The 23,466-nt window shown below is 34.2% G+C and overlaps 1 protein-coding gene across 11 annotated transcripts in view; it reads left to right on the forward strand.

Moving 5' to 3' along the window:
* The window catches only part of BLTP1 (bridge-like lipid transfer protein family member 1), a 204,276-nt gene that overhangs the window by 82,736 nt on the left and 98,074 nt on the right, over positions 1-23,466 (forward strand). For 9 of the 11 annotated variants that reach the window (XM_082389554.1, XM_082389555.1, XM_082389562.1 and 6 more), the window contains 13 exons: positions 1,903-2,031; positions 4,034-4,153; positions 4,857-5,137; positions 9,986-10,236; positions 12,896-13,154; positions 14,342-15,179; positions 17,744-17,814; positions 18,358-18,531; positions 19,016-19,136; positions 20,107-20,253; positions 20,642-20,769; positions 21,471-21,670; positions 22,941-23,138. In XM_082389554.1, coding sequence (XP_082245680.1) covers positions 1,903-2,031; positions 4,034-4,153; positions 4,857-5,137; positions 9,986-10,236; positions 12,896-13,154; positions 14,342-15,179; positions 17,744-17,814; positions 18,358-18,531; positions 19,016-19,136; positions 20,107-20,253; positions 20,642-20,769; positions 21,471-21,670; positions 22,941-23,138 — 2,917 coding nt within the window. The remainder of the gene's footprint in view (positions 1-1,902; positions 2,032-4,033; positions 4,154-4,856; positions 5,138-9,985; positions 10,237-12,895; positions 13,155-14,341; positions 15,180-17,743; positions 17,815-18,357; positions 18,532-19,015; positions 19,137-20,106; positions 20,254-20,641; positions 20,770-21,470; positions 21,671-22,940; positions 23,139-23,466) is intronic. The other 2 variants (XM_082389559.1, XM_082389563.1) reach the window with 2 other exon arrangements.

The raw sequence follows: 23,466 nt of genomic DNA on the forward strand, positions 1-23,466 counted from the left end.
AGGTTCTGCATCCACAGGTTCAACCAACCGTGGATTCAACCAACTGCAGATGTGGAGCCTAAGGATACAGAGGGCTGACTGTATTTAGTTCTAGAAATGGACCATTGAAATTTAGTCAGATGTCTATATTACTGTAATATTTCACGTGTTGAGCCATATACAGGCATACCTCATTTTACTGTGCTTCACAGATTTTGCTTTTTTTTTTTTTTTTTTTTTAACAAATTGAAGGTTTGCGGCAATGCTGCATCAAGCAGGTCTATCAGCACCATTTTTCTGACAGTATTTGCTCAATTTATGTGTCTGTGTCACATTTTGGTAATTACTGCAATATTTCAAACTTTTTCATTATTATTACATTTGTTATGGTAATCTGTGATTAGTGATCTTTGATGTTAGTTACTATTGCACAAAGATTATGAATCATTGAAGGCTCAGGTTAGCATTTTTTAGCAATAAAGTATCTTTTAATTAAGGTATGTATGTTGTTTTTTTAGACATAATGTTATTGTGCACTTGATAGACTACTAGTTACTTGTAAATATAACTTCTACATGCACTGGGAAACCAAGTATTTGTGACTTGCTTTATTGTGATAGTCACTATATTGCAAATTTATTGCGGTGGTCTGGAACCAAACCCACAGTATCTCTGAGGTATGCCTGTATTTATAATGTGCGTTTCATAATTGGTGTTTCAAAAGATTGGAATGTGGTAGAAAGGTACACACTCAGTTTTTAATAAAGAGTTGCAGAATGAGTGTGAAATACGTGTAATTTAGAGGTAGGTAGTGGCAACAAGCAGGTGAATAAAGACTAGATACCTTGTGTATCTGAAGGAAATTGTTGGAGGGCAGCAAAAATTAAGATTCTAGAAATAGTAGGAAAATGAATGGAATTGAAAAGGGATATTTTATATATAAATGAATGGAAAGAAGTATATAATAATGGGTGAAAACAAATATTCATTGCTCAGTAGCCTAATAACTATCTTCTTCTTATCTGCCATTTTCTGTCTCTAAATATACAAGTAAAAACTGAAGCATATAACAAAACAGTTTGTTCCCAGCAAGCATGCAGTGAAGCTGTGCTGACCCTCCAAGACTGGACACAATTCCTTGACTCTAACGATTGCTAGACTCTCATATACGTCGCCCTTATTAGAAGATGAAACATTTCTCTTTCTTCTGCACTAGAATCATGGCATCACTGTTTCCTGCCAGGTTCATGAATCCATAGGTGCTTTTAGTGTTTATTCCATTCTTTGTATGTTTTAAAAGTGAAATTCATGTTTTCTGAGAGTTCAAGATATGTACTTTTTTGGGGGGGGGGGAAATAATACCATGTATACCCCTGTGTCAGTGTTTATTGTAAACTAACCAATTATAAAATTAAGGTTTTTTTTTTAAACTCAAGATTTGATGAGAAATTGATATATACTTACTTAAACTTCTATTCATAAAAGTTCTTCAATCTTCAGAATACCTGATTTTCTAAAATTGTAGCTTAATAGATATAAATTTCACTTCAAAGCTTGGTTTATTATTAGGTAGAGAATTTTAGGTGCTTTTCTGTGCAGAGGATACCCATTAATCATATAAGAAGAAAGATATAACCTTGAAAAAAACCACTTGCTTTAGAGGTTGCTGAAGTTGAATTTTTCAGTTGAAATGAGTTTTCATTTTGGCAATGCATTTTGTCACTCACAAATGAAAAGTAACACAAGCTTATAAATGATGTCAAGGTAGAAAAATGATATTGGCTAACAAGTAGATTTTGTAGCAGGTATAAGGCACTGTTTGGATTCTTTCAAGCTGTATTAATATTCTTGATAAGTTTTTAAACTCTGAACAATTGTTTAGAATGCTAACAGTGTTGTCAACCTGTCATGGCTTATTTGCAGCTGGCTTGTCTCTTGGAGTGGGGACAGACATTTGTTTTTCATGTCGTATGTCGGGAGTATGAACTGGAAAGACCAAAATCAGTAATAGTATGTCAGCATGGAATTGATCGTCGGTTCTGTGAATCCAAGGTATGTTAACAGATATGTTAGCAGTATTATAAACATTTATGGCTTTTTTCAAAATGAAAGAGATATCAGCTTTAAATCAACTGCACACAGCATCAAGTAAACACCAAAGTTCAGTTTTTTCAATTACTAAAATTATTTTGCAAATTTATAGCCACTTGTTTTTAGTTGTAAATATCTAAAATATGAGGTAATTATTAAAACATACATTCACAAATAAATGGAGATACTATAAAATTATGTCTTATCTCTTACTGCATTATTATACTGACTCTTTGGGATATGGCTGTGTGTTTATGTAGAAGATTTAGAAGTTGGAGGAAGAAGGTTAAATTCCTTACATGGCATTCTTTGCAGACCCTTCTGGAACATACATGTTCTCCTTTAACGTGATTAGCAATGTTGGGCATTTGCCAAGTTTCCTGACTCCAGACCTTACACTCTTTCTACTGCATTGCACTACTGCGACTAAGGGTCATTACAGTACCTTCAAGAGGGGTGTAAAAAGTAGATAATAATGCCTGAAATCATGTACAGGGGCAGAGAGATTCAGAGTGTTATTTTGTAGTAAACACTTCCTTATGCATTTAGGGTGAGAAACATTTTTTAAGTATGCTCCTTTGAGAAAACCTGGAAAACACTGCAGTTTCAAAAAAGAAAAATAACTTACCCTAATTCTACAACATAGAGATAGCCATTGCTAACAGTTTAGTTTTTCTTTCTAGTTTCTTCTCTATGTGTCTTTCTTTTCTTTTTTCTTTTGTTATACAAACTGTATGTTTGCTATTATATTACTGTGAATTGGAAGTAATTCATTCTGCTTTTAATTTTATGTCCAAGAAAATCTGTAACCTGTGCTAATTTACCATCAATAAAGGAAACAGCTGTAATTGGTGATAAAATTATTTATTTTCTTGTTATAAACACAATGCCAGGCTCCAGGGAATTGGTTCCTTAGTCATTAGTTTCTGACCAATAATTTGTACATACGTGTAGGTATCTCCTCTCTCTCTTTTTTTTTTTCCTACTAATACTCAAAGCTTTTAAGTTGTATTGTAATTAAAAAAAAATCAACTTCATTGAGGCATAATTTACATACAATAAATTCACCCTTTTTAAGTTTGAGTTTTGAGAAAAGTTATATATACTGGTGTAACCCTTATCACCAGTGAAGATCTAGAACATTTCTGTCACCTTAGGAAATTCCTTTGTGACCCTTTGTAGTCAGACACTATTCCATGCATCCACTGATATTCTTTCTGTCACTTTAGATCAGATTTTTTTTAAGGTCTATTTCGTGTGGAGGAAATATATTAGTATAGAGCACCGACTATCATGCAAGACACCTGCCTTCTAGTCCTGGCTCTGCCACTGATGAGCAGAGTACATGCTCTTGGGCTGGTAATTTATTCAGGGCTGCCATTTCCCAAAGAAGTTCATTGAAGTTGGGGATATGTATGTTATCTTCCAACCTGATCATGACCAAATCTATGTTTTAGGAGTAAAACAAAAATAAATCTGTGTGGCTTTTCCTAGATATCATCATAACATTTACAGTTCATGTATTTGTGGATGTGTGTAAAAATGTGCATGTAATATGAAATACTCTTAAGAAAATCTTACAACTTTAAACTCCTATACAGTTCTTATAAACCTGTGACATTGTTTATCAGTTTCCTTTGGCTGTTCTTTTTGAGTTTCAATAACAAGTTTTATATGTATTCTGTCAGTATAGTATTGCCACATGCCACTTTTGAATGAAAGTGACACATGGTTGCTTATGATTAATTTTCTAATTGTCAAGACTTTAATTGCTGATTGTTTTATGTATCATTATAAATATATCTAATGATAGATATATAATTTATCATTATAACAAAGTGAAATTTAATTGATATTTTAAAATACACATGTAACAAGACTTGTTTATTTAAATAAGCAGATTTATGTATCAAAATAATGAATTGATGGTAAAGAATTAAATGTTCAATCCATTTCATTTTAGTTGAGTTGTATTCCTGGGCCTTGTCCAACTTCAGATGATTTGAAGTATACTATGACTCGTTTAGCAGTAGATGGAGCTGACATTTATATTGTGGAGCATGGCTGTGCTACAAATATAAAGGTACATGTTTGTCTATTTCTTGGCCAGTGTAATTCTTTTTCCTTTTTGCCAAACCAAACCTCCATTTCTTGAAATAAAACACATATTTATAGTTTGCCATCTCGCAGAATAGTACAGAATTCTAGGAGATAGCTTTCTATTTTATACCATCTGTGTTCTCTTCCAGTCTTATATTTTTAAAGGCACACTTTCACTACTTTTTTACTCTAACTGAATTATTATAACCTTGCTTTATGGCAGGGATATAAACTGGTAGTGTGCTTATACGGCAGGAACATAAATTGGTAATGTTTTTAAAAGATTTAATTTTGAATTCCTTTAGGTTTTATTCATTTATATTTCCTGTCTGGCTTCTGGAAACATTTGTTTGCCACTGCTGCTTACTGGTTACTGTTTAAAATCGAGCCTTGTTAAGATTCTGTGATTTCATTACTTACTACTCTTCTAACTTTTCTTTCCTCCATCTCTCATTTTCCTTTGGAATTATGTTCTTTTCCTTTTATCTTCTTTTTTAAATTGAATGTTTATTTTTATTCTGTTGCATTTATCTTTTCTATTTCCCCTTTCTCTTTTTTCCTTTCCCTTTCTTTTCTTCTTCTATGTTTCATGCAATTTGAAATAATTACTTATTCTATAGTTTACTGTAAGTTGCTTAAAAATACAGAAACTACAGTTTTGTTTCATTTTCTTCATTCAACTTTAGATGGGTGCAATTCGGGTTGCAAACTGTAATCTCCACAATCAGTCGGTTGGGGAAGGAATAAGTGCTGCAATTCAGGATTTTCAAGTGAGACAGTACATTGAACAATTGAATAATTCCAGAGTTGGACTTCAGCCTGCAGTACTACGGAGGGCCTACTGGCTTGAAGCTGGGTCAGCCAACTTAGGACTTATTACTGTTGATATTGCATTAGCTGCTGATCATCATTCTAAACATGAGGCACAAAGACATTTCTTAGAAACTCATGATACCAGAACTAAGAGGTAAGTGAAATTTAGGAATGGTAATAGTCTCAAGTTCAGATGAAAATTACTAGATAATTATAGAGGAAATTCTACTGTTAAGAATGGAATAAGAATGTGTAAAATAAAGACCGAATGTGATTGTGCTGGGTATACCTCAATGAATAAATAAAGATCTTATATTTAAGTAATCACATTGTATACATCATCTGATGATGGTGTGGTTTGCTGGAAAAAAGCATTATTTTTTGATATGTTTCTAAGCCCATGTTGTGTATGTCAACAGTGAAACAAATATAAATTACTGGCCCCCAAATAACCTTTTGTAAAGCACTACACCCCCTTGTCTCTCACCACAGCCCTCCACTTCCAATATGTCATTCCTAGAAAACACCATTACTAATCACCATTTATTCTACAAAACTTCTTTTGTAGGCCTTCACAACTGCAGGGAAGACTCAGAGTACCTAAACCTTAAGGAATGATTATATCTGCTTTTTAAAAAGTTGCCAAAGCTTCTTACTGAATTACATCTGTTTAAAATGATAGTATGACTTTTTCCATCCCCATCTCTTCCCTTCTAAAGTTTATAAAGCTTATTTTAAAAATAGAGAAAACTATTAAGAAATAAAGGAAAATAATTATAGCCCTACTACACTGAATTTGTTACATTTCTTTCCAGTATTTTTAGTGTATTTTTCTTATACTTGAAATCATCCTGTATTTACATTTAAAAATTCTGCATGTATGTAATGTTGCCCTTAAAAAAAACAAAAGAGCCCGTTTTTTGGTTTGTTTTTACCAGCAAAATGAGTTTTTTTGGGAATAGCAAAGAATTGCAATTCAAAACAAGCAAACTGTGGCAAACCATAGGCAAGTCTGGAGAACAGAGGAGAGGAGAGAACAGAGGAGAGAAGGGGGGAGACTGGGGAGGCTGTGGTGGTTCTTCGTTGGCTGCAGCCCTTGGGCAGCTTGTTTTTGCTGAGTCAGGAGGCTGGCATCTGTAAGCTGTGGACTGATAAAGTTCCTTTTAAACAAATGATAATGCACCCATCAAAAAGGTATACTGTGCTTTACTTAGCCATTGCCCTTACATTAAATACATAGATTGTTTCTAAATTTCTCATTATACATCAAAGCTTTTCCCACGATTTCTGGGTATTTCCTTTAAATAGTTTCCTTAGAAGGTTGTATGACTGACTGTGTTAAAAACTGAGCTTTTTATATGCATTCCCGAACTACTTCCTAGAAAGATTATTTCATTTTATATTCCCAGTGGCTTTTTAGGAAAGTCTCTGTCTTACTGCACCTTTGCTACCCTTTGAGTGTTTTATAATAACCGAAAGGTGGTATCTCTTTGCTTTATTTTGCATTTCTTTATTTTGAGATTAATACTTTTTTCAAATATTTATTGGCTATTTTTATTTCCTCATTTGTGAATTGCCTGCTAGTAATCTACATACATTTATTTATTGGGATCTTGGCATATTTCTTACCAATTTTTAAGAGCTCTTTATAGATTATCGCCCTTTTTTGATCCCTGGTGCTAATATTTTGCAGTTTGTTTCTTTTATTTTTTTATTCTTATGTAAACAGATTTTAATTCTTATGTATTCAAATATGTTAACCTTTCCCTTTTGTAATTTCTTGTACTAATTTGAGAACACTCTTTTTGCTAGTAATCGCGTGACCCCTGTTCTCATTTTTTTCTATTCCTAACCATCTTGATTTTTTTATGGTGTATGTGCATTAATACACACCATCTGGATTTTTTATGGTGTGTGTGTATTAATACAGTCAAGGATGTAAATAGATTTTCCTGCAAATATCTATTCAGATACAGAGGAAAAACTCTAAACCATCTGGATTTTTAATGGTGTGTGTGTATTAGTACAGCCAAGGATGTAAATAGATTTTTCTGCAAATATCTATTCAAATATAGAGGAAAAATTAATACCTAACACATACTTATTTCACACAATGTTTAAATATTTTCATCTATTAACTTTTCCCAAAGAACTATTTTTCTAGTTAAAAGAAATCCCTTTGACGTTTTTATTGAGATTACATTAATCTTTTAGGTTTATTTAACATGCTGATATCTTGTAAATCTAAGTACGAAAACTCACGTGTGGAGAATATTGTTTAAAGAAGCTTCGGTTTCTTTGTTAATTATTGCTCAGGAAGCCAGTTAGTATGGACACAGTGCCTGTTCTGATAGGTCAGATGGTAGTACCAGTCGTCAGTGAAGCTAAGGGGGTGGCACCATGGGATTTAAGGCCTCATTTAGGTTAGTTTCAGTGCCCTGGTTTGTTAAGAACTGTGAAGAGTTTGAGATTTTATCCTACTTACAAGCTGACAAGTTATCCTGCCACAGTTTCCTGAGTGCTGGCAGAAGATGTAAGAAACCTGGTGAGAGACGGAAGACTTTATTACTCACAGCAAAAGCACTAGCCAGAGTCAAATGTGTTTGCATTGGTTCCCTGTGCCCTCCAAGTAGGATTGCCAGATAAAATACAGGATGCACAGTTAAAATTGTTTCAGATAAACAACAAATAACTTTTTAGTATAAGTACACCCCACATATTGCATAGGACGAACTTATTTTTATTTGTATTTTTATTTGCTAAACCTTGTACCCGTATCCCTGAGTCCCATGGGGGTGTCAGAAAAGACCCATGATGGATGTTTGCACATAGTGGGATGCATTACAGAAGAGGAACACTGAGCTTAGGGATTCTACCTAAGAATAAAAATTCTACTTTTATAATAAGTGGAAGCAAGCCTGCTCTTTTCCAGGGTGAGACATTACCTCATCCCTTAAGGTTGCTTACTATCAGCACAATCCTGAGAAATGGCCTGGTCAGAGCCTTGCATTCTTGGCGTATCCAGCAAGAACAGGTAGGGCTGTTTAGGGCCCGTGGTGAATTGCTTCTCCCTACGTGGTAGCTCATTGATCTTCTGCTTTGGCTGCCTTAGTGCATGTTTGACTCCCAGGAGTTTTGGGGAGTAGGTGTATTCATTTCTGATAAAACTGGAAAAGTTACTGGACTCCCAGACCATTAGTTTCATTGGATTAGTATCTCTGAAAAGTATAGTTCCTAAACCACCAGCACCAACGCCTCCTTGGACCTTGTTAGTAATCAGGCCTTCCCAGACCTCAGTCAGTAACTCTGGAGGTGGAGCCTAGCTCTCCGTATTTTAATAAGCCCTCCCGGTGATTCTAACGCAAGCTGAAGTTTGAGAACTAGCACACTGGTTTATATAAAGACAGGGAAGGGGAGCTTACATTTGTTGTGCAACTTCTGTATTCCAGATTTTGCATCAGGTGCTTTACATATGTTATACGTATTTTTCCTTCTGTCTTCTCTAGATGGATGTTCTTCTTCTAATTTGATATATTAATTTCTTCACTTCTAACTTGATATATTTATTCCATCTTATTTTTCACATCTCAAATATTACTTTTTGAAAGGTTACGTGCATTTTCTTTGTCACAACACCCTGTTCTTTTCCTCAGAGCATTTACTATAATTTATGATTAGATATTCTTATTTGTGGCCTGCTTTGCCTCTGTACTGTAAACTTCATATGGATAAGGCTATGTCAGTTTTGCCTAGCACAATACAAGGCACACAGTAGATATGTTCAGGAAATATAAATGAATGAATGTAAAGTGAAAATGCAATACCTATTCTGTCTTCCTATGAGAACCCTGAGGATCCAGTGAGACAGTGCATGTGGAAATGCTTAGAAAAATGGACTGCTAATATGAGGTTTTATTATTTAAAGTAAAAAAAAAAAAAAAAGGAATAAAGATATATTTCCCAGACTTATATAATATTTTTTAAGAAAGAGGAGTTAATAAATGCTGACAGTTTTCTGTGGGGGTCACTCACAGAGCTTGAAGAATTTTACAGACATTTTACAGAATTTTACAGACATCTTATTGTCTTAATTCTCAATACTTTATTCAGAGTCCCTATTACAAAATCATTATAATTTTTTCCCCTAAAATATAGAATGGTGCATTATTTTGATTTTATTGAGAAATAATTTTTTACTTGCCCTGTATTTATAACATTTTGGTGTACTAAATTTATCAGTGAAATAGGCTCTGAAATGCTAAAGATAATAATCTATTAAGCGTAATCTATACTAATAGTTTTGTCTATTTTTAAAATTTTTATTCATTTTTTAAAATTTTATTTATTTTTGGCTGCGTTGGGTCTTCGTTGCTGCGTGTGGGCTTTTCTCTAGTTGCGGTGAGCGGGGCTACTCTTTGTTGTGATGCGCGGGCTTCTCATTGCAGTGGCTTCTGTTGTTGCGGATCACAGGCTCTAGGTGCACGGGCTTCAGTAGTTGCGGCACACGGGCTCAGTAATTGTGGCGCAAGGGCTTAGTTACTCCGCAGCATGTGGGATCGTCCCGGACCAGGGCTCAAACCCATGTCCCCTGCATTGGCAGGCGGATTCTTAACCGCTGCACCACCAGGGAAGTCCCTTGTCTATTTTTTAGATTAATGTTTAAATTTTTAGTTCTTTTGAGAATGTTTACTGCTGTCTTTAAACTGGATTTAAATGTCTAATTTTTATGTATATGCTTCTTTTTTAGCACTTTGGTTTTTGTTTTTTTTTTAACATATGCTCTATTTCTCATTATTGTTCCTACCTATTTTCATCTCACCATGGTGAGACTTTTTTTTTTTTTTTAAGAAAGGCAAAATAATTAAAAAGTCCACTGTATAAACAAACTTCTTTAAAAAGTATTAACAGTTATATTTAATTGATTATCAGCTCAAAAGTTTCTGATTTCTTAATGATTTTTTGTTGTTGTTCTTTTGTTTGTTTCATTTTGGGTTTTGTTTAGGTTGTGGTTTTTGTGGCCAGATGATACCCTGAAGAATAAGAGGTGTAGGAACAAGTGTGGTTGTCTTGGTGGCTGCAGATTCTTCGGCGGCACAGTAACTGGCCTAGATTTCTTCAGACTTGAAGAGTTGACACCTTCCAGTAGCTCTGCATTTTCAAGCACGAGTGCAGAGTCTGATATGTATTATGGACAGTCTCTGCTACAGCCTGGAGAATGGATCATTACTAAAGAAGTTCCCAAAATTGTAGATGGTAATGTGTTGTCACTTGTGTTAATCTTTTATTATCTTCACCCCTTTGCCATTCTGAGAGAAGTTCAGTGTTACTTTGTTCAACTCAGTTTTTTGAGCAGTCTTACACGTAGGGTTTAGTATAATCTGTCTTTGTTTTGCAGGTGATTTAACTCTAGCCAGATAAGACTAGTGAGTTTTTCAGAGTTGCACAAGGCAAAAGTAGATCTACTATTCAGATCTTCTGCTGTTAACATGGGTGATTTTTCCTAGCCCAACTTATTCTAAATATTTCCTTATATATCATTATTTCCCTAGAATCCAGATTCCAGAAATATACTTAGGAATAGCTATGCTTTGAGGAAACGATTGTTTTACCAGCTTACTTTTATAGGAAAAACTTACCAATAGAAATATTTATACTATTGGCCCTCATTTTATTCACTACTTTTGCAAAATATTCTTCTTGCTAAAACTGTACATGTCAAGAAGAGAAATTTGGTCTTAGAGCCTGTAGGATAACTTTGCAAATACATGAGTTTGATATGAACAGTGAATGGTGGCTTTAGGCATACTGGATTTATATTTATCTAGCATCTTTTCTCCAAAGACTTCAGAAATGCATTTTCCTTTGTGTTTCTTAGTTGTGTATTCCTACCATTAAGTGCAATACTTACTGCTTAAGTTGCCATGCTGTCAAGAAATGAAATGTAGAAAAGTCTTGATATCTCACCAGTATTTAGCTGTTTTCCCTTGATCCATTCAGAAACATTAACTTAGCTCTGCCTTTTGTCAGTAGACAAAGATAGAAAAGAAGTAGTTTTAACTTTAAGAATTTATTGGATTGATTTTCATGTGTAAGGAGCTCTTAGAGGAAAGAGCTAGACTACTACATATGCCAAATTCTTGTTTAAATGATATTTCACTGAATATTAATAAATTTGTACATGTTATTTTAAGATTACTTGACTTCAGCAGTTTTACTAGAATAAGAGCAGCTTATCTTATAAAATCAGCAAACACCAAAACTTCTTGACATTTAAAGGTCAAGAAAGATACGAAATAAAATTTACTTAGCTGTCTTCTTATCATATTACTTTCTTACTTTTGAATAATGTTTGTTTTTAAAGGTGTTCACAGGCATTTCTTATTTCATCCACAAACTACCATGTGAGTTTTTTATTTTCCCTGTATATGGTGAAGTAACTGAGGTCATCACTGAGGCTGAGTTGCATGAAGTCAAAAAGTCATGTATGTGGCTGGGCATAAACTAGAATAACAGTCATCGAAACCACTTTAGTTCTTTCCACCCTACTAGAGCTGGCACTATTTATAAAGACGTTGTTTGATTTTCTAATCTGCAGTTCAAAATTTAACAATCGCAAACTCAAGGAAGAAAATCTACAGGGAATTTACACGTGGTATAAAAGGGAGAAAATAGCAATTTCTCTAACAGTAAACAAAAGAAACCTCATTTTAGTTCTTATAACGTGTAATAGGGAGTGTCTGTGTCCTAGTGATTTTCTCAGGAATGAGCTGTAATTGGTAAATTGCCATAAGTTTCTTGTGCAGGGAAGATTGGAATTAGTCCCTGTGTAAGTATCTGCGTTTTCCAGGAGCCACATATAGATGTACAGTGTCAGGATAGAATCAAGGAGGGCATATCAATGGAACTAAAGAATTTCCTTGGAAGGTCAGTGAACACTAGTTTCCTATCACTTAGAAATGACTCAAACCCATTTTTCTTTTGAATTTTGTTGGATTTTTACATTTGTGGTGGTAGAAGCAAATACTATTACTTATACTGTAAGTTCTTAAGTCTTCTTACTGCTTAAGTTCCATCTAGAAGTGCCTTCTGCTTGGAGAGATGTTTTCTCCTACTAGTATGTTCTTCTTTCTTGAGTAGCACAAGGATGGCTGGAGGAGAGGAGAAGTAAGTAGGGCAGTAGTTATTTTTTGGATCTAAGCAGCTATAGAATTCTCCTTTTATCCCTCTCCACCTCCAATTTACATAACACATCACAGGGCTCTTATAAAAGGCTGAGAAAATGTTCCAGATTAAAGAAAACATGACAACTGAATGTAATAATATACAGATCTAGATTGGATCCTATACTGGAGAGGGCAGAAGTGCTTTAAAGGACATTATTGGGGCATTTGTGAAAATTGGAAAGCACGTGGTAGACTAGATAACAGTATGGTATAAACACCAAATATACCAAGTTGATAATTATACTGTGTTTTTGTATTATTCTTAGGAAATAAACCTTTAAGTATTTAGGGTAAAAGCCTACTACATCTGCAAGTTACTCTCAGATGGTTCCAAAAATATTATGTCTATTTTTAAAAATAGAGCAAATGGGGGCAAAGTGTTTAAGATAGGTAATTTCGAGTAAAATATCTTTGATGGCTTGGTTACCACTCTTGAAAGTTTTCTAAGTTGGAAAATTTTCATATAAATAGCTTAAAAAAAAGAAAAAATTCACTGTGTATGGACTCTGGATTCATACTTATGTGGTTATCTTTCTGTAGTGTTTAGCATATTGCTATGTGAAATTAGTTACTTGTGCTTTTTAAAAATGATTATATACTTAAAAACAGGGAATTGGATTAAGTTATCATGTTTTTCATAGATTGCTTTTGAAATTATGTTTATGTAACTCACTTTTTTGTTTATTTAGGTAATGTGAATGGCATGAAGAGGAAAGAATGGGAAAACAAATCAGTGGGAATAGAAGTAGAGAGAAAAACTCAGCACCTTAGTCTTCAAGTACCATTACGATCTCATAGCTCATCCTCTTCTTCAGAAGAGAATAGTAGTTCTAGTGCTGCACAGCCTCTACTGGCTGGTGAAAAGGAAAGTCCCTCTTCTGTTGCCGATAATCACTTGGTTCAAAAAGAATTCTTGCATGGTACGAAAAGAGATGATGGCCAAGTAAGGTCAGTATTCAATTAGATTTAGAAACCTGATCGTAGGATTATAAGTGCTTAAAACTGTGGCAAGAAAAACTTCTCTCCTCTCAACTCACCTGTTGTAGAGAATTTTTTCTCCTCCTGAACTTATTTTTAAATGTCCATTTGCTGTTGTTTTTCTGATTACAAAAGTAATACATATATGTTCATTCCAGATGTTAGGAAAATACAGAAAAGTATAAGAAAAATGAATATTTCTTGTCATCCCACCACTGAGAATGAACCATTGTTAACATTTGGATATTATCCTTCCAGTGTGTTGAATATTTTTTGGTCCTTCTTTTGGCCCCTACTTGATTACTTGCTTCTTGAAATACACTCTCCTCTCGACTTGATAGCACATTTCAGATTTTCCTCCCATCTCCTTGGCTTTTCCTTCTCCGTCTCTATTTCCAAGTCCTCCATTTTATTTCCCTCCCCTTGTTCTTTCTCTTCCTCTTATAGCCTGCCATTTGTTAAATGTCATTATCCCTTAAGACTGTTATGTACCCTTTTCTCCACTGACTCTATACTGTTTCCCTAGGCAGTCTTAGTAACTGTTTGGCTTCAATTATGATCTGTAGCTAACATCTTATAAATGTTAAAAACTCCATCCAAAACCTTTCTCCCTATGAACCTAGCTACCTTCTTGATGTTTCATGGAGGGCTCAAACTCAGCATATTAAAAAATGATCTTGTGCCTATCATGTTCAACTTGTTGTGCCTCAGTAAACGGCACTAGTATATCAGTTGCTGAAGTCAGAAATATTGGGGTTATCTGTGACTTCTCCCTCTCCTTTATTTCCTCTCATTTAATCAAAGGCCCCTGGTATATTTTGTTATATAAACTTTTAAAGGATGTGGGGAAAAAAAACTTATAAATGCTTTAGTGTTCATGGATTATGGATAGAAGATTATACTCTGGGTTTCTTTAAATTTTTATTGTGTTTTAAGTTGCCTCAATTTTTTTTTTTTTTTTTGGAACTATGTGGGGTAGGAACATATATTGTACTGTTTTGCTACTTTGTATGGATATTTTATTGCAAAAGTTTACAGCTTCCTTTATTTGTAAAATAAATGATTAATATATACAGAAAGGATTTTATAAGTACTTCTATTTATACTTAAATTATATGGTGTGCAGTAAATGTTAATAGTTTTTCTTTCTGTTTTAGCATTCCTACAGAAATTTCAGGAAATAGCCCTGTGTCTCCTAATACTCAGGATAAGTCAGTAGGTCAGTCTCCTCTGAGATCTCCCTTGAAACGACAAGCCTCTGTATGTTCCACCCGACTTGGAAGTACCAAGAGCCTTACTGCTGCCTTTTATGGGGACAAGCAGCCTGTTACGGTTGGAGTCCAGTTTAGTAGTGATGTCTCCCGAAGTGATGAAAATGTACTAGACTCACCAAAGCAGAGAAGAAGTTTTGGTTCATTTCCATATACACCATCAGCAGACTCTAATTCATTTCATCAATATCGATCAATGGATTCCAGCATGTCAATGGCTGATAGTGAAGCCTACTTTTCTGCAGCTGAAGAATTTGAGCCCATTAGCAGTGACGAAGGCCCTGGAACTTATCCAGGTAGAAAAAAGAAGAAAAAGCAAGCCCAGCAGATTGACTACAGTAGGGGTTCCATATATCACAGTGTAGAAGGACCACTTACTGGCCATGGAGAAAGCATTCAGGATCCCCAGACTCTGCCATTCAAAACTCATCCTTCCCAGGCTTCCTTTGTTTCTGCATTAGGTGGAGAGGATGGTGTTATAGAGCATCTGTATGTTGTAGAAAGTGAGAAAACAGTAGAGAGCGAACAGATTACTTCTCAACAACCTGTGATGAATTGCTATCAGACTTACCTTACACAATTCCAAGTAATTAATTGGTCAGTGAAGCATCCAACCAACAAAAGAACCTCTAAGTCCTCATTGCACCGCCCCCTCGATCTGGATACACCAACCAGTGAAGAAAGCTCATCATCATTTGAACAGCTTTCTGTTCCAACTTTTAAGGTATAAGCCAAATCATTAATTTCCACTGATAAATTTATGTAGGAAAATTGATTTTTAAGATATTTAAAAAATTACTCTCTCAGTCATTTAGCTACTTTTGTGAAAGATAAAATTCCTGAAGTCATGGCTTCATGTACGACAGTAGGCCTCAGGTTTATTGATGAGTATTATAAATTTAAGCATATAAAATTAAGGAATAGTTTCAGACTTGATTGTCAGAATATTAACAATTAACGTATAGTCTGTGTCTACATTATATTCTAAGATTAGGATCATGTCTCTGTGAATTCATATTTTCTGTGTCTTAAAAGTAAAATTTTGGGGCTTCCCTGGTGGCGCAGTGGTTGAGAATCTGCCTGCCAATGCAGGGGACGCGGGTTTGAGCCCTGGTCTGGGAAGATCCCACATGCCACGGAGCAGCTAGGCCCGTGAGCCACAACTACTGAGCCTGCGCGTCTGGAGCCTGTGCTCCGCAACAAGAGAGGCCGCGACAGTGAGAGGCCCGCGCACCGCGATGAAGAGTGGCCCCCGCTTGCCGCAACTAGAGAAAGCCTTCGCACAGAAACGAAGACCCAACACAGCCAAAATAAATAAATTAATTAATAAAAAAAAAAAAAAAAAAAAAGTAAAATTTTGAAATATTTTTTAATTGTTGGTGTTCTATTAATCCATAACTTCTTCTATGCAAATCCAGTTCTGTACACTTGGTATTTGAGATCTTATAATTTAGTATTAATTAATTATTGTCCATTTCTGTAATGTATTCTGTAAATAGCTTTTTTTTTTTTTTTTAGGAAAGCTAAAAATAGGTCAAAATAAATTTAGTGATAATATCCAATATGAAGACATTTTTATAAAATTATAAATTTATAAGAGAACTTTTTATGATTTTAAAGACCAAAATTGAGCATATAAAATCTTATGGAACTGATGAACAATTCAAGAATCTCATGTGGTATATAGTAACATGTACATATATACTTGTTTAAAGTGTCTAAATGTTAATATTCTCATTTTAAATTCAGATATTTATTATATACTACTGTGTGTCAATCACTTGATATTCAGTGGTGAGGGAAACAGACATGGGGCTTATAGTTTAGGGTGAGAGACGGGCAGTAAATAGATAAATGGATAAGTACAGTATATGATTATAAATTCAGAAGTCTTATGAAGATAAGGGATACTGGGATAGAGAATAATGGGGGGTGGGGCTGCCTAGCTTGTATTGACATGAAAGGTCTATCACAGGAGGTGATATTTAAACTGAAACTTAAAGGATGAGGAGGAATTGAGGAAGGGAAGACTTAGGGGTACTATATACTATATTCAGGGCACAGGCATCGGTCTTGCTGAAGTTCTGAAGTGGGAAAGAAGTCAGTGTGCATGAGACATAGTGAGTTAGCAGAGAGCTTTGCACATGGTGAGGTTAGAGACCTGAACAAAGGCCAGATCATTAAGGACCTGTAGACCAGGGTATCAGTAGTTAGAATTTTAATTTCATTGGGAAATTCATGAGAGCTTTAAGGAAATGTGATGTGATCTCATGTACTTTGGCTACTAAGTGGAACAGAATTGTCATTACGCAAGGAGGAATTGGGGTGATCACCTAGGAGGCTGTCGCAGCAGCCTGTGCAAGAGATGATGGGCTTGGACTTAAATACTGACGGAAATGTGATAAGTGGAGTGAAATATCCTTAGAGATAAATGCATTTGAGTAATATGTATTGAAGGAAGATGAAACATAGAGTCACAAAATTTTGATTTTAAGGTTGTGCCCATTTCTTATCTTGCCTAAGATAAGTTACCCATGCCAACATTTTAAAATGTTCTCTTTATTCCATGTGAAAATATGTTGGTAAATGAATGTTCCAGTATAAAACTGAATTGCACTTGCTGTGAAAAATAGAGGTTAGAATTGCTGTGAGACGTTAGAATTATTGTAGTATTTTCAATAAATCTAGTTTGATTAGGCAGTCAAATCTCTGGAGAAAATAAGTCAAGGAATTCATATCTTTAAACAACTTCAAAAATAGAACATAAGAAAGTTATTTTTCTTCATTAAATCTAAATAACAGGCTAGCATTTAAAGGGGTTTAGTTTGGTTATTCAAGTGCATTATATATTTTATTTGTTATCTTTTATGGATATAAAATACAATCTAGCTTTTCCTATAATTTAATGTTACTCTGGGATTCTTTCCCACTTAAAAGTTGATTGTGCTACAAGACTCTAAAATTAGCTTTTTCTAAGAAAAGCACAATTTAAAGAGGAACTATAGAGGAAAAACATTTGAAGCACTTGCTTTTAAGCTTTAGTTGTATAGTCTACTCTCGTTGCTGAATCCTCACAGCCCTACTCTGTCATTTGTCTGAATAATTAGAAAATGAAATTGCCAGTTGAATATTTTCTGTGATTTTTTTCAATTTGTTAAATATATCATACATGTCAAAATCACATTAACAAGGTAATTTGGATTTCACAAGTATCAGTTTATAGCATAAAATTACAGAATAATTAATATTAAAATTCTAGTCTATAAGTAATGTTTTATATTATTCTAGGTTATCAAACAAGGGCTCACAGCTAACTCTTTACTAGACAGAGGGTTGCAGCTTTCAGGATCAACTTCAAAGTAAGTAAAAATTATATACTTTTGAAGTTTAAAGTCAGTCTTTCTTGATTATGAGATACATAGAGTTCATTCTGAGGAATAACCACTCTTTACTTGACTGTAGTCTTTATTTTATGAATAAATTGACCCAAATAATTCAACTCTGTTGTCTTTCATGGCTTTGCCAACATGTATAAGCAGACAGTAACATTTCTTTTAGACATACTATGCAAACCATAACTTGGCATATTAAAATTGGGAACTAACAAGAATTCAGTATTATAATTTTCATATTTTGGTAAAGCCCTGCCAAGTAAATATATCAAAAATTTTTTTTTTGTCATTTGATGTATTAACCATCTTTGATCAGTTTGCATTTTACTGCCTCATTTGTCTTGTCCTTGAAGAGTATTTGGGACATATAATATCTAGTCCAATTTCATGAAATTTTTAGTTGAAATAAGTATAAGTTTAAGGGTCACTCATCTTAAGGAAGCTCCAACTTCTATTTTTTTCATATATATTGGTCTTTTTAATATATACTTTGCTTGTTAAATTGTATAGTACACCATATACTCCTCTGGAAAAGAAAGCTGTTGATAACACAGATGATGAAACATTAACAGAAGAGTGGACCTTGGATCAACCAGTCTCTCAGACCAGAACAACAGCCATAGTTGAAGTAAAAGGAACCATTGATATTGTTCTGACTCCCCTAGTGGCTGAAGCTTTAGACAGGTATTAATTTTGTCTAAAACTACAACTACTATTTTATAGAATAATAAGTGTATGTGATATAGTATTTTCATGAAAAAGAATGATGATGGCTATTTTGATTAAATAAAAATGAAAATATATTTTAAAAGGACTATGTTTCAGTTATCATTTGTTACTTTTTCAGCCTAAATAATTATATATTGCAATATTATAATAATTATATTACATTGTATTTTCTACTTTTTGCTTTTGGGCTGATAAGCATAAAATTTATCAAATACCCAGGAACTAATTATTAAGTTTGATATTCTTACTACTGTCTGGTTAATGAAGGTATAAAGAGGAAATAATAATTGTCTGTCCTGCAAGGAGATATAGTCTATCTAGGGAGACAAAACTAAGATGAATAAAATCTAGAATGGAACATAATGGGATAGATTAGATAAACTAGATCATAGTATTAAGTGATATTAAAATGTTCCATATACTGTTTTTCTTCCCTCAGGTATATTGAAGCCATGGTTCATTGTGCTAGTACTAGACATCCAGCTGCAATTGTGGATGATCTACATGTCAAAGTCCTCAGGGAAGCTGTCCAAAATAGCAAGACTACCTTCTCAGAAAATGTAAGAACTTTTTGTTCAGTGAGTGTGGCAAATTGAGTATTCTTCACAGGTACATAATATCCAAACTTGAAAAAAATTTGAATATACTAAAATCTTATTAGTCATTTAAATTGGAATACGTGAACATTTCTAAATAATCTTTATATGTCATTGGCTCCATAAGCGATAGCATAAGAGGAGTAAAATATTTATTAAAATGTAGCATTATTTTTTCTTTTATTTTGGAAGTAGTTTAATTCTAAGCCTTTCCTAAAGAGCTTTGGTCCTAAGTGAGTGAGCATTGTTTAGGACTGGTACATTCATTTTCTAAGAAAGCAAATCTGCATATTATTTTGGCTTTCCTCTGTGATTAGATCACTTGTATCTTAATATTTTTGAGGTTACTTTTGTTCACCTCGGTGAATCAAGTCACTGTCTTCTCGTGTGCGATAGTTTACTTAACACTGTGGGCCTAGTCACAAAGCCAGTTTCTCAGCAGTCGTATCCTGGTGATTGATCCTCATCTAGTGATGGTCCACTTGACTTTCAGATTTATCTGAGTCGCATTTGGACTAGGGACCAGAGGCAAGGTGAAAGTAAAGCTGATTGTTTTTAGTGATCCAGTTATTCAAAATATATTGGCATTTCACGTGATAGGTAGTTCGGCTAGAGGAGTACAAATCAAAAGAAATTTGAAAATATTCCCAGCCAACAAGGAGCTAATTATCAGAAACCAAATATGTTCTCAAGTACATGTTTTTATGTAGGCTGATTTTGCTTCATTATGTATCACTTCTCTCAACACAGGGGCTGCCAGTCTATTTTCTAGCTTTTCTAAGGTTCGGACTTTAAGACTGGGAATGCTAAACCAGATGGCAGCTGGTACCTAGATGGGTATAAAGGAGCACAGTGAATAACAAGTTGCTGTTGTAGATGATATGGAAATTACGAAAGGTCTGTGAAATAATAATTCTGCTTTCAATCTTTTTAGCTATCTTCCAAACAGGATGTTAGAGGAACAAAAACTGAACATTCTACCATAGGAATGACTAACCAAGGACAAGCACAGACAAATCTTATAATGAAGCAAGATAATGTAACAATTAAAGGTCTTCAGGCTAATGTTAGCATACCAAAGGTAAATATTTAATATTTAAACAAGTTTTCCTGAAAGAGAATATTTTGGTGGTTTTTATCCTTTGTATTTACTAAACTGAATGGTGGTAGAATAGATTATAATATCAAAAATATGTATTTTATTTCCTTGATGATCTAATGTAACATTTAATGTAATATAAGTAGTTTACTTAAGCAGAATGTTGGGTAATATTTACTAAAATAATTCACATTTATCCAGTAAGAATTTAATTATTATTTTATGAGAGTTTATAAGCTTTGCCTTCATTACTCTCATACACATAGATATGCCATTCCTAATGGTAGTTTTTCATTTTCCTATATATCTTATGTTTAAGTGATAACTTTTTACTTTTCAACTCTGAAATATGTGACATTTTGTGTGTTAGGTGAACTTATGTTTGTTACAAGCCTCAGTGGAAGAATCTCCGAGTTCGGCTCCTAGTAGAAGTGTGACTCATGTTTCCTTAGTAGCACTGTGTTTTGACAGAATTGCTACACAAGTTCGTATGAACAGGTAAGAAAGAGCTAATTAATTTGAGCCATGACTATCTTGCTGGATGTAAAAGCAAGCCTTAACGATCCTTTTAATACATTTCAGGAAATTCTAATGTTAAAACTCAGAACTGGTATTGGAATTTCAAATCTCACTTTAAGATTAGCAAAGTAGGTTTTAAAAAGTTTGTACTTTTTTTTTTTTTTAATAAATTTATTTATTTGTTTTTTTTATTTTTGGCTGTGTTGGGTCTTTGTTGCTGCGCACAGGCTTTCTCTAGTTGCGGCGAGCGGGGGCTACTCTTCGTTGCGGTGCGTGGCCTCTCGTTGTGGCTTCTCTTGTTGCAGAGCACGGGCTCTAGGCGTGCAGGCTTCACTAGTTGTGGCACGTGGGCTCAATAGTTGTGGCTCATGGGCTCTAGAGCACAGGCTTAGTAGTTGTGGTGCATGGGCTTAGTTGCTCCGTGACATGTGGGATCTTTCCGGGCCAGGGATTGAACCTGTGTCCCCTGCATTGGCAGACGGATTCTTAACCACTGTGCCACCAGGGAAGCCCTGTACTGTTTTTATTCATACTATCTTTTAGTAAACACTGAAGAATTTGTTATTAATATTGGTTTAATTAAAATAGTGGAATTTTTTTTTTAAATACTAGTTAAATGTTTTTGCTGAACTATATATTATTTAAATGTTAACCATCATACTCTTTCTTTTTTCATAAAGAGGTGTGGTTGAAGAGACTTCAAACAGTGCAGACCCTGGTAGAACATCAAATTTTGATAGGTATGCTCATGCCACGAAGATGCAGCCTCAGTCATCAGGATCTCTCAGATCAAATGCTGGAGCGGAAAAAGGCAAAGAGATTGCAGCCAAGTTAAACATTCATCGAGTTCATGGGCAACTGAGGGGTCTTGATACAACAGGTAGGAGTCTACAACATATTTTTCTTTGACATGTATAAATGTAAGAGGATTTTGCAAAGGGAAACATAATTTTTTTTCCTTTAAAAATTGCTACAATTTGAGTATTTTATCAATATAAGAAAGAGAAAGGTATTTCTGTATATATTGAACACATAGTATTTAACTATTCATTACTCACATTCTACGCAGGATGGAAGGTAAACTTTGGTGGGAAGGTGGGTGGTATGGCCCCAAATTAGGAACTGCTTCTATCTCGCATCTGTTTTCTTCATGGTATCTGTTTGCTCACTGTAGAACAGAGAGAGTATGATCTTTATAGTCTTTCTTTCTTTTTAAAATCATCCTGTAGGCACAGCTTTGTTAAAAAGAATTAATAGTGGTATCAAAAGCAGGTAGTCAAATCTGTAAAATATAGCAGCAATAAGAATAATAGACATGGCTGTGCTTCTTAAAATAATATCTTTGAAGAATTTTTAATGAACTGAGGAAATTATCATGGTTGACTGCTACATGAAAGGTGGGAACCAAAGCTGGATTTGTAAAATGATCTCTAAAGAGCTAGAAGAAAACTTAGTTCAAACGTAAGCAAGTTATCTCTGGGTGGTAAATTTACATGTGTTTTTTAATCTTCTTTTTGCTTTTCTGTATTCATTAGCTGTAATCAGAGAAAGAAATGAAAAAACAGTAAGATAAACTAAAAATCTCTGCCAGGCACTCAGGATGTTGGCTCCCATATTGCATATTGAAAGGGATGGAATTATGGCAATATCTGTGATGAGTTGTTATATAAAATATGTTAGCATAAAGCAATCATTGAGTGAAAGCTATAGTTTTCCTGGAAAATAATGTTTTTCCTAAGGCTAGGTAATTAATTAAAATAATTTTTTATTTTGTAAAATGAGAAAGTATTTAAAAATAGTTTACTATGAAGCTGAATTATTCAGGAACTTTTTAAGTTTAGATTTTTAGAGTACCCTATAATCTCTCAGAAATGAATTTATCCTGTCTCTGAGCACTTATCTGTTAATTATGGAATCTTCTTTTCTCCCTCTAATTTCAACATGATTCTGGCACTTTTTAAGTAGTATGACATTAGGCAGCGCTATTTTAGAAATTGGTTGGTTCATTTGTTTATTTTTCTTTTTGACAGAATACTAAGATATCTTTTAAGACAACCACTGTGCCAAATGCTTACATTATTTGTTGTTTTTAAAAAAATATACAAACCTCTGTCTTTAAAAATGGTCATTTTGTTTTCTTTTGATAATAGATATTGGTACCTGTGCCATCACTGCTATCCCCTTTGAGAAGTCCAAAGTTTTATTTACTCTTGAAGAGTTGGATGAGTTTGCTTTTGTGGATGAAACTGATCAGCAAGCTGTTCCAGATGTAACTCGAATAGGTCCCAGCCAAGAAAAATGGGGTTGGATAATGTTTGAATGTGGACTTGAAAATTTAACCATAAAAGGTAAGCTTTTTATAAAAATGTCTGCTTAAGTGGGGAACAAATTGGCCACACATTGCTGAAAAGTTTTGAACAATCATGACTTTCAGTAACCTGAATCAGCATATTCAAGCAGAAAGTGTGGCATCTGGGATTATTTACTAGGAGTGGGTGCCCCATCCCAATTGCATAAGTGGAACTTAATGAAATTATTGTGTGATTCAAAACTAGCAGAACATCTAGACATGTAAAATGCCTGAGCAAAGCAGTGCATAGTTCAGAAAAAATTCTCAAATAAAATATAAAGCCTCTTAACTTTTGGAAGTTTGCATCTTTGGAAACTGGATCTTTG

This window comes from Balaenoptera borealis (assembly GCF_965194805.1).
Source record: "Balaenoptera borealis genome assembly, chromosome: 4".
In the NCBI taxonomy this organism is placed as follows: domain Eukaryota; kingdom Metazoa; phylum Chordata; class Mammalia; order Artiodactyla; family Balaenopteridae; genus Balaenoptera; species Balaenoptera borealis.